This window comes from Plectrocnemia conspersa, unplaced genomic scaffold (genome assembly GCF_051122295.1).
Source record: "Plectrocnemia conspersa isolate PC_06_02 unplaced genomic scaffold, ASM5112229v1 ptg000009l, whole genome shotgun sequence".
Lineage (NCBI taxonomy): Eukaryota > Metazoa > Arthropoda > Insecta > Trichoptera > Polycentropodidae > Plectrocnemia > Plectrocnemia conspersa.
In genome coordinates this window covers 4,302,542-4,314,995 of record NW_028277173.1, presented here as the reverse complement: position 1 = coordinate 4,314,995, position 12,454 = coordinate 4,302,542, and the positions used below count along the sequence as shown (strand labels likewise).

General features: G+C 28.6%; 1 protein-coding gene across 1 annotated transcript in view; it reads right to left on the bottom strand.

Moving 5' to 3' along the window:
* Positions 1 to 12,454, bottom strand: part of LOC148231623 (uncharacterized) — a 156,674-nt gene that overhangs the window by 47,007 nt on the left and 97,213 nt on the right. The window contains exons 5-7 of the mRNA XM_088193665.1: positions 5,731 to 5,849; positions 1,106 to 1,243; positions 790 to 864 (exon numbers count right to left, since the gene is read on the bottom strand). Of these exons, the coding sequence (XP_088049791.1) occupies positions 790 to 864; positions 1,106 to 1,243; positions 5,731 to 5,849 (332 nt within the window). The remainder of the gene's footprint in view (positions 1 to 789; positions 865 to 1,105; positions 1,244 to 5,730; positions 5,850 to 12,454) is intronic.

Here is a 12,454-nt window from a genome sequence, read left to right as displayed (position 1 = left end):
CAAATTGATTAATTTGTGCTTTATGTATTTTTTTTATCATCAGCATAAACAATATGATATTGCGTATCTTTAAGGACAACAATAGAATAAAATAATTGTAGTAATAGTACTAAACCAATGCAAAGGTCAGTGCCAAATGCGAAGGAATTCGGATACGTATATGTACATATTTAAGTTGTATTAAAGTCAATACATCTTATTATTTTGCAAAGATCCTAAATTGCATATATTTGCTATTATTATCAGGCGCGTACGATCAGATACATTCCATTTCGCTCGCTCAGCTGTTAAATGACGAGAGCGAGTGAGAAGAAGTAGGCGTGCGGAACGCATGTAACGCCCGCCCTTATCTCTCACTCACTCACACTTAAAACGCGAGCGAGCAAAAGAGAATGTATTTCACCGTACGCGCCTGATTATTACGCCAAAACAATAACTAGTAAAATAACTATCGTGTTATTTAGTAGTAAATGTATCAGAAATAAAGTGTTGCATGTTTAGTTCGAACTTAATATCCTGTAAGTAAGACAATACAATGCGACTAAAATATAAGACTGTATCTAATTTATTCTAGATTAAAATATTTACTATGTTACTTCTTATGAAGATTTAAAAAATATGATCGAAATAGATCGTTCTTAATATTAAAGGCCGGCTCATATATTCCTTTTAAAAAATATATGTTGCCATTGAAAAGAAGCTTGCAAACTATTGGTTAAATATCATTGCTAAAAATGCTATAGCCCTAATTTTTATCATGGGTCACGAAATCATCACGTATTTGGTTACCTGCGAGCAAGCGTGTCCTCCATGGTTCCCCGTGCACGAGGTGGTAGCTGGCGCCAGTACTCCAGTCCCCGGAACCTGCGGGATAAACACACAAGTCCATAATTAGCCCACATTCGACTAATTGACTCACACAAAAATGAATTACAAAGTCACTGGCAGCACGCTTGGCTACCCGGGTGGCTCTATTTATGGGTATCCATTGGTCGTCGTCGCCGTCGACCCGATGGACCTCGTATCAAATGGCGTCGTCGCATTCCAATCCCCCTCTGTCTTTGTGGTGGTGGTCTTCGATATTGGTGGTGGCATCGATACTCACCTTCAGTTGTTCCTGTTTGTAGTCTGGCTGATATGGAAGCAGCATTCTGATTTTGCCCCACCGGTTGAAGAACAGCGCAATAGCACCTATCCACACTATTAGCACCAACACGACAATCCCGACCTCGACGCCGCGAATCTGGAATGAGATGCTCTATGAACTTATCAATTTAGCACGTTTTTGCTCAAACAGGTGTACGCACCAACGTGACGGAGAAGTCAGATATGAAATGATTAACGAGATTTTTGCCATAATGATAATATAACTCTATTAATATGCAGCAAGGTCTGACATGTCTAGATAGCTCATCAAAATCGACGTGAATAAAAAAATATATTAAGAGCGGTGAAGCTAGATGAAGAACTACTCCGGACAACTGTTTTAACGATTAAAGAATTAGCAAATAAACAACCATTTAATAATTCTACCACATGAATTATGCAAAAAAAAAATCTTAGGGGCAACCATGACCACAGATTGCTGAAATAATACATTTATCTGAAATCAAATAAGCTTGAAGAGTCTGATTACGAAATAATATACATAATAAATATATTCCACAGACATTTAATAATTATTAGAATTAAATAATATACATTTAATTAATTTTTTATCAATTAATTTAACAAAAATTATTTAGTTTTATTTATTTGTCAAGAATTGATTTCTTGAAGAATCTTATCTGATTTATAACGGATACTTTGTGACTTATTCTGTTAAAAAGTTTCTCACGGTGGTGTCCTATTGTAGTAAAAAAACCTATTTTTTCAAGTAGCCTTTTTTATGATTTATTAGCTAAGTTAATCTATACTATTGTAAATAAAAGATAAATTAAATTAAAATGCCCGAATGTTTAAAGCTTTTGTGTTCAGGTGTGTTTTACCGTTTTTAAGTAAACAAAATTCAATTGACTGTGATGCTAGAGACTATTATGGCACTTGCGATCACCCAGGTAGGAAGTCAGACTTAACTTCAGTTCGTGCATTGTTCTGAACCGATAGCTCAACATGGTTAAGGTTCATAGATTCTAATGTGGTATGGGATGAACTCCTTAAAATACTAAACGAGGCATGCCTTCAATTTATATTCATTTTGATGAAAATCACTATTATGAAAAAATAAATAGTACATAAAGTAGCTTAAAATGAATCACTATAAATAAAATAAGCGCTCAAAAGAGCATTTGGTGTCTAAAAACAAGGGTCTGTGTCTATTAACACAAATGCTGCAAACGGATGTCATGGGAGTATTTGGGTTCTGCTTTTAAGTGGTTCGACCTTAGAATGCTGTATTACTATTGTGAAATTCAATACGATACTATCACGAAAACCTTTGCTGAACCCTATACATAATAATAAACTTAGTGTAGAATTTGATGCTATATTAAAAAAATACATAAGAAAACTTTATAGCAAAATTTATATTTATATTTAATTCAATCTGTTTTAAAAAAAATGTGCTTTAACTAAATAAGTTAGAACTGTTATAAAATTACTTGCAGATATGTACCAAATATTTATTTAAAAATCTATATCAATCTATAAAAAAATATATTTAGAATCAAATAACACTAATTTTAATTGTTATTTATAGATAAGTTAATTTATAAAAGTAAATGTTTTAATTGATTATTAAAAATCAAATTCAATTTAAGTATAAAGTTTGTCTGATTTTATATTGAAATCTGTATTATTTATTATATTTACGACTAACTAGATTCCAAATAAAATTGTTGAACATGAATAGAAGTATTTCTTGTATTATATTTACATACAAAACCAATTATAAAAATTAGTTGTAATTTAGATTAAATTAAATTTGATAAAAAAATGCTGGGTATATGGAGTTAAATCTATTATTATGACTATATATCTACGTAATATATATACATTTATATGTGCCAGTCATTCTGCTTCAGAATTAATGACATATCGTATAAAATGTAAACGACGAACTTTCTTAGTTGCACATCTAGGGTTCTTGTTATTCAAGGATAAGTGAGGCAGGTTTGAAGTGGAACATTTCTTGACTTGCCATTCTTGAAACAGCGATGAACATTTATTATTGAAATGAATGAGCGTATTTGGGTGTATATTATTTTCAATAAATTTTATTTTATTATTGAATTAAGATTGACTGAAATGATGTCAAAGTAATGCTCTAAATCTCGTCTGTTACATTGACAAGGAGATTTCCCGTCGTTTACGTTCAATATAAAACGCTTTCAGAAAATTTATCTTCCAATTTTGTCAAAGAGTTTAATCCAATTACTCAACAGCTACTAGGAACAAAGTTCACGTCAAAACACTAAATAATTGTCATTAATTAGCTCTGAAACATTCATTAACCGTTACGTTTTAACGTGTTTTTATACGACACGTGAATATTTGACCTAGAACTTCGCTTTTTGTGGTCGTTCTGAACCCAAGGGAGTCGAAAAATAATGTCTCTTTAATTTCATTACTCTGACAAAATACAAAAAAAAAACACCATTGTTTTATTATTACAAAACATTGCGTTGTATGATACAATGTTATTTTTATGCGTGTCCGTTGTGTAAATTTGATCTCCGGAATAAAAGTATACGAAATATGATACTTGCCGCAATGGTAACACCGAATCAAATATGTATTTCGACGAAGCAAATAAACGAAACACAATATTTGTTCTGCGTGTCTCGTTAAAAATTCACGGAATTGATAATTTTCAATCGAAACCAAGCATAAAATAATACGATATCAATTCTGTATGATTCAGAGAATGAACTCGTATGATTTAATCTCGGCTTATCGAATAGAAATTAATTGTTCTACTAATTGTAACTTTAAAAGTAACTTCTTTGGCATATTCACAGTGTTTATAAAAGCATTTTTTGCTATGAATTTTTGCGAAAAAATAGTGTTCTATTGTATATAATACAATGTATACTTTAAAAATACAATTACGAATTTATTCAGTGATTACTTTGTGCGTGAACGGAAAGTTTATTTAGCTCCTGAATCTGTGGCATTCAAAGTTTCACACGAAATTGATTTTGACTTAAGAAATCTTATGACTTTGATCGTGTGTATATTTGTCTTTGCTTAATTACCACTAGATTGAAACCAACTTTCTTTAGGCGTTTGGTATAAAGTCAATAAAGAATTGGGGTAAAGCAAAAAAATATTTTCCTAAGTGAATAAGTATACTATAAAGTGTATGCATGAGAATGTCACATAGACGTTCTTATTGCTTAATAAAACTCTACATGGTATAAGATCTTTGAATTAAGGTATTTTAGTAAATAAAACAGGTTATTTATTTTTCATTAATAAAAATAAAGTGATTCCTTTACAGTTCAGTACAAGAAAATATTAGACAACTACCTCTTTTATGAATCTAATAATATTTTCATGGGTTTGTCGTGTTTTTTAATTCGAGTGATTTTTTGTCGGCGCTTTTTTGTCATGCGCCCTTTTGACAGGACACCACATTCATTTAAATATTTGATACACCTGCACTTGTCACGTGCGGTTTAGTGAAATGCTCACAAATATTAAATAAACCTTCAATTGTGCAAATTGCAATTATAACAACATCATAGATGTAAGTGATTTGACTGCTAAAATTAATTTAAAAAGCCAAAACTATAATATAACAAAGAAGCAAGAGCTTATTAATGATAATATATACCGTTTCAATTTACTTTAAAAGTAATAATAAAAATAAAATTACTAAACATTTCTATTAGGATTTATCAATCTTATAATAATATTTTTTTAATGTTTAATAACAGATAATTTACGTGAATTTACTCAATTAAAAAAATGTCTCACATATATTAATTACTTTTTTCTGGAATCACAGGATTGCAATTTTAGCTCAAAATTTTCTAAATTATTGAAATATGTTTTTTAAACCAAGATGTTACAAGGGTAATTAAATAAATTTCACAATACTTTATTAATATCACAATTAGGTATAGTAAGCTACCATTGGTATGGTATATGTTTGAGTTACTTGTTTTGCTTTTTATATTGTCCGCGGGGGACTTCTTTAGATTATGGAGGCTTTTAAACATAATTACACTGTCACCATAACGACCACTTGAACAACGAAAAAATATTTTTTTCAAACTATAACCCGTAACGAATGCAAAGCTAACACATTACATAACTAAAGAGTGATTTTTCTACCATTAAAATTTAGCGACAACAATAGTAAATATTTTATACACACCGTATAAACCATTGAGCCTGTGTTTATTACCATTGTTTTTAAACTACTTGTTATCAATCGCCAAAATAAATAATCAGACCGTGTTTTATTTAAAGGCATAAACACAGTTTGGAGGTGTTTTTAAAGAGAAAGCTTCTAAAGCTGCTTCTAGGATTGTAGAGCTTAATTTTGTACCTAGTATATATGCTTAATGAGCACTACAAAGAACCTCCGGTTAAATAATGCTAGAAAGTGGTTTTTAATAGCCCTAATGTTCACAGGAAGTCACGTGAGCTAGCTCTTAGATTCTATAGGGGTGTTTATCTGTCTACGTATACGGCAGATTCTCGTTAAAACCACTCGCCGTCTCCGGCGAATGGCATTATATCAATTATGGCAAGAGCAAAACTGTCGATGGAGGTACTCACGGTCGGAAATGTTTGCACGGTTTCGCCCTCGGCTGTCGGGGGCACTAGTCCGGGGGGGTAGAGCGGTGACCCCGTGCCGAGGGCGCCCGCGTCTTGCTGCGGGGAAGTCCGTGGGGGCTCTGCAACAAAACAAAGATATGGTTAGAGTAGTCTGAAAACTATACAAATTGTTATTTAAAGGGGTTTGACGGCAGAGGTAATAATGAGGTTGGTAATAGGTCCAGTTCTATATAAACATAAATGTAAATAATCATAGTATATCGTAAATCATGGCAAACGTGAAAAAAAATATATTTTTTTTATAAGTCACAAAGTTTATTTTGTTTTAATTTTAAGAATACAATTAACAATTTTGACCTCATTTTATTATTTATGTGATACTTTTTAAATGTATTTTAAGAATCAATGTTTGTTCGTCTATCAATATTTTTTTGAAATTCTGCATTCTTCACTCGCAATCCGTTTGCGTTCCATAATCATTTTTTCAGTCGATAAAATTAAAATTATTATTAACAATTATTAGCTCTTTGGTAGAATATGAGTTATTATCTAATTGATTTTACTGCTGAATTTTAATTATAGTTTAATTATAATTAACGGGACATTTATGTATATTGGACTATTATCTGCATGTTCCTATTTAATGTTTATTGACGCGAATTGATTTTAATAAATATTTTAAGGTATTTAATTAATATGTTATACAGCGTCATTTTTATTTAGTATCGAATATTTTATGTTGAATAATATACTAAATAAAATATTTTATATAAAAAAAGATGACTTACTTAATTCTTATCTTATATAATAATAAATAAGAATTAAACATTGAATCCAAACTAAACAACACATATTTAAATATATAATTTTTTGTACTCGTGATAAGACATTGTTTTATATCATAAAAACGAAGCTAAAAATAAACTCATCTGTCATCGATGGTTCAATACTTTAAGATGTCAAACAGTCCATTAGCGATAAGAAGGAAATGGAGGATCATTTGATATAGCGTTTTGACAATGGTTTTATGGAGCTTTAACGAGTATGAAACAATGAATATAATAGAACAGATGTTCCATTAAAGTTTTGTTATAAAATTAACTTTACTAAATATATCCATATTACCAGTAAAAGTAATTTCACACGAGATTGTTCAGTTAAAAGCTAAAATGTAATTTTTACATTTTTTAATAAAATAAACGTAGAGCTTGTACAGCCGTTTGTGAAATTTGACTATGATTGAAGCTCTGAAGTAAATGTAAAAAGACACTAGATGGCTTGGATTAAAATTGTTATCATATGCTGTTAAAACCACTCGGTGTAATATTATGGTTGTAAAAATGCCTCGGTTTTCTAAAATAGTGTTAGCGTTATATACCATTTTTCTCTGCGAATATTATTATACTAGGAACAGATTTTAATTAAATCCGGTATAGCGTATTCTCCACGGAATGTACCGGATTCGATTTCCCTCAGCAGAATTGAGTTTTAGTATGCTCTTAATAAAAATATAGGTTCATGCTGCAATATATAATATAATTTGAATCGTATATTATCATCGTCAAACCACTTCATAGTTATTATAGTTAATAATCATTCACACGTAAGTTTAATTGTGAACATTCTGTAATTTGACTCAAAGCTCGAGTTTGCTAAGTGAAGCACTTTCTAGAAGCCATATTAACTTTGCCAACAAAGCGGTATTAAAATTATGCAATGTACTATCTCAAAAGTTATGCATCGAAATCGGTGCACGTAGGATAATGCACAATGTTAAAACAAACCGGATTTAATTCAGTCTATAGTGAAAAGAAGTTTCGAACAAAACTTCTACGTGAAATTATTCAGAATCGACTAACTTAAATAAAGTACAGCGGTGCATTAGCACAATAAATTTTAAAATTTATGTTTTACAATATAGAAGGATTGACCAATATATTTATATGATTTATAATAGATTTATCAATACGTTTAATTTCGTTATATAATAGTAAATGAAATGCTCAAATAATATGATTTATTTATAGAACGTTATGCTGTGGAGTTAAAGGTGAACCAAACAATATTTTGTAGTTGGATACTAATAAAGTTATTTTAAACAGTATAATATAGATATATTTTAAAAGAGATTCTATATAATTTCGCGTTAAAAAGCTTCATTTAAACAATAGCATAATTGCTATTTAAGGAAAACGAAATACACATAAAATCACCACAGACTTTGAAACTCTATCAATACCAATGCAGCTTCCATAAAAATAAAGTATATTGATTATTATTTATATAAATGTTGTTAAAAAAATTAGCTACGCCTCTGGATTTGTGCGCTGAGTATATGCTTTTATACACATGGTCAGCCGGAGGCAGGTGTAGTGCTCATTCAATTTTTTCTATCAGGACCAATTTTGACGTGCTAGAAGTGTAATTACATTTGATTTTATGACCGTTGCGTTGGAGTTTAAACAACATGTCATCTGAGCAGGGTTGGAACGGTCGTTAAATATTTTGAACAGATGTGAGATCTGACATCTATGCGACCAATCGTTTTTTATCTCAAAGTGTTGTCATTTATTATATTATAATAATACTTGCAAAAGTCTTAAAAGACTATTGTGACGCTTTGAGTTTATTCCGTTTATTGTCACGTACGGTCTGCACTAATCGGCATAAAAAATGATAAATGAATTAATGGCGCTTTTAATGCGTAAAAGGTTTTGTTTTTACGGTTAGTGCATCGATTTATCCTACAGATGGTTGCTGTGGACGCTATGATTTTATTAAAAATAATAGTGAAAAAGCAAACATTATTTCATAAGGTGAAATTTGAATAAAGTTGAATTAAAATATAATAAAACATTTTAAAACAGGAATAATTAAAATATTTAATATTATTGTTTTTTAATAAGGTATGATTTTTTTATTTGCTAAAAAAATATGAGATTTATTTATGAAAAATGCGAAATTAAAATAAAAGTTATGGCATATTCATACTTAATTCAGAATTCTTCGATACTTTGTTAAATACTGTAAGTTGTGTTTTTTTTAAATGTAGTATTTTCTACTGAAATATTGTATGAAGCAATTTATTCACTTAGTAAAAAAATAAAAGCCTTAGATCCTAATATGTTGTTGTGGAATATACAAATACGTTCTTCAATAATTAAATTATGTTTACTTAAAATTGAAAATTTATTTTAATAATTATAAAACTATATACTGATTAAATAATTAATTATATTTATGTGAGTTATAGCTTTATTAGTTATTTTCACGAGAGTGAGAACTTCAAAAAGACCATTAATAATATCAATATTATCTATCGTTAAGGTCAAATAAAGCTTTACTATCGCAGAACTAAAATTTTATAAATCGTCCGATCATTTTAATAAATAAACTTTAATTGTGATTTATTATGTTTTAAAGGTTATTCCACAAGATTTAATTTATCATCTATTCTACATCAATTTTTTTATTAAAAACTATAATTAAAATAAATAATTGAAAGTCAAAGCATACAAATTAAATTAAATTATTGACAGCAAGATAAAACACACGATTAAAATTTGCTGCTCAAAATTGAATTTGAGGTCGTTTCTATAAGCCTAACAGTTTTAAAACTTAGTTTGTAATTGGAATTCATTCAAACGATGTTGGTTAAGTTCGGTTGAGTTCAACATTTTCTCCGAATGAAAGCCACCAAGTAGTTAAACCACGTACTAATAGGATTACAATAAAATACCGTTATCTGCAGGAATGAGTGCTATTTTAAGGTTAATGATAAATACATAATAAACTTGTTAATAATTTGATAGTATAATATTAGGAAAAATTATAGATTATATATATTCAAGAACTTTAATATTTTAAAAACAATACAAAAAAATAGATCGTTGATCTTACAAAATTATATACTAAAAGCAACTTTTATTTCTACACTCAAAATGTGTTTAATTTTATACAAAAAAATCGCTCTATTTTAATTTCTTTGCTTAAATATTATTACTGATTTTTTAAAATGTGTTTATTACTCTTAAAGTTGTTATTAAATATTGTTTAAAAAATTAAAGGTTTTAGATTATTACTACAAAATTTGCACAGAACAATATATTCTTAAAATCTAAGCAATATATATTGAAAATTTGGCATATTTATAAACTTTTATTACTAAATCATGAGTTTTATTGGCCAGATTTTTTTATACTTTAAACTAAATTTCTAAAACTAATTCATCCCATTAAAAACATAATTTATGTATAAAATTAAATAGTAAAAAAATCAGCTTAAACTTTATGCAAAATTACCACTTCGCTTTCAACTAATAAATATTTCAGTTTAATCGAAAATAAAATGAAACAGATTAAAACTAATAAATGTTTTGGAAAATAATTAAAATTACATATTATTTAAATGATTGTATAATAAAAAATAATCATATTTATACTTATGTTATGCTACCAGCGTCGCACGGGTTCACTTTAAAATTAAAACGCTCTACGTTCAAATTTGTATTATGTTAATCGTATTGTTTTGTATAATCGATTTATAATAATACACGTAAACAATACCGAAATATTATATTATAGTAAATAAAGATTTTCGACACCAAGGTATTAAATTATTTTGTTTTTAATTAAAGGCTCTTGCTGTCGATTGATGTAGAATCAGCATTAAAATATAAAACAAGATGGCCATCAGCAAAGTGACAGTTGTACATAAAAATATTTTTTATTAAGTTATCATGTGCGTTTTTCGATTTAACTGAATATGAATATTCAGATTGCCAATTCCCTAAGTACGTTTCAACTATGAAAGTGAAATGTATACATAATGCACGTGAGGATTAGAAGTATATATTGATTGAATTACATAAAAAAAACATAAAACAATCTTCGTAATGTAACTCTGTCGAGGGATCGAAAAGTTAGCTTTTTGATTTTTAACAAATTAAAATTAGCATTGCTCCTGTAAAATAATTTAAAATAGTAAGAGCTTTTTACAATTTTTATTAAAATTTTAAAATATCAAACAGTCATAATAAAATAATATATACATGGGTAAAAGTTGTAGAAAAATAGTATACAACTGTCTTAAATATCGTATTAAAAAAATATTATTTCAGTCGTTTCATTCTGAGTTTACGTTTATTAATTTGTGTTTTATCGGATCATTTTTTTTATAAATGACGAAATTCAAGATATTAACTTAAGAAAACATAGTATGACAATCAAGTCTTTGTCTAATAAAATATACATTTTGATTAAGGTAAAGTACTCGAATAGTTCATTGATAAATTTAAATTGGTATAATTAACTTTATTTTGGCAAAATGTCATATTTCCGTTAAGAATTCTTAACAGTTTTTTTTTAAGGAACGGTCATATTCAGTATGTACAGTTATAGAAAATTTAGTATGCTTTTTATAAAATTTAATACTTGCAGAAACTATGATTCATTGGGTACTTAGTTTGTACAACATATAATAGATTTGTTTTGTAAAAAAATTGTATTTCTTTTTACGTTACGATCAAAAACACATGATATTTTTAAACAAACATATGACGACATGATTTTACGACAAAAAGTGAAGCAAAAGCAAATATTGTTTAATATGAGAGCGTAAAAAAATGATTACTTCTAAGAAGTCAAAGATCCACATAAAAACCAATAAAATGGTGGCATTTCCGTCGTAAAAAAACACTCAGTAAAAGTCAGATCACAGATTTTTTTCCAAGAACGGTTATGCTTCATCGTGTTCTTAGAAGTCAAACATATTCATATCAAAAACAATAAAACTGAAAAACTGAGACCTTAATATGTGATGATTGCTCGGAATTTGAAATATATAAAACTAATCATTAATTCCAATCCCCTAAATATGTGAAATGCAATATGATCCAAGTGGGATTTGAACCCAGGTCTTTCAGATATTAGCCACTGACTTAAACTACTTGACTCTTGTGCTGATCGATAAGAGTCGTCTACAATAAAGTGCCCAAAAGTAGCATGGTAACTGGCTTTTGTCATTAGCAACCGATGGAACGGCCATAACATTTATACGTTTCCTAATAATTATGTGCTAAATCATGCTTTTATTTTATTCAATAAAAATAGGGATTAATATTACTATAAATAAAAATAAAAAATACTGTAAAAATAAATTATTTTAGTTAAGAAAACGACTAATATAACATATGACTGACAAATAACAATAAAATATAGAGCTTACAAATGCCAACTTATTCTACATACAACCCAAACCACAGTTTAAATATCTAACAAATAAATTTATAATTTTAGCAATTGAATAATAATAATATATTTTTTTAAATCAGAGCAAATCAAAAATAAAATTTAAAGCCCAAAAAGTTGCGGGTCCAGTATTTGCACACACTCAAAAGCTGCGGTACTTCACGACAGTGAAGAACCGACAGTGTATAAGAAAAGTAAATCTATCAACATCCAACTGTCAATAACAATTATCATGCCGTTGTAATCTTGCAAATGTGGAATTCACACGGTAAGTATTATTATCAATATAAAATAAATTTCGTTGACGTGTGTCTAATAGGTATTTTTATATTATTTATTCCCCCAAATCCATTTTAATATATCTAAGGAATATATATCATGTACGCGTGTTCCTTAAAGTATTTTGATTTTGCAAAGTTTTACCACGTTCAAGATTCAAACATCAAGACTCAGATCAATTCGAAACAGACCCTCAA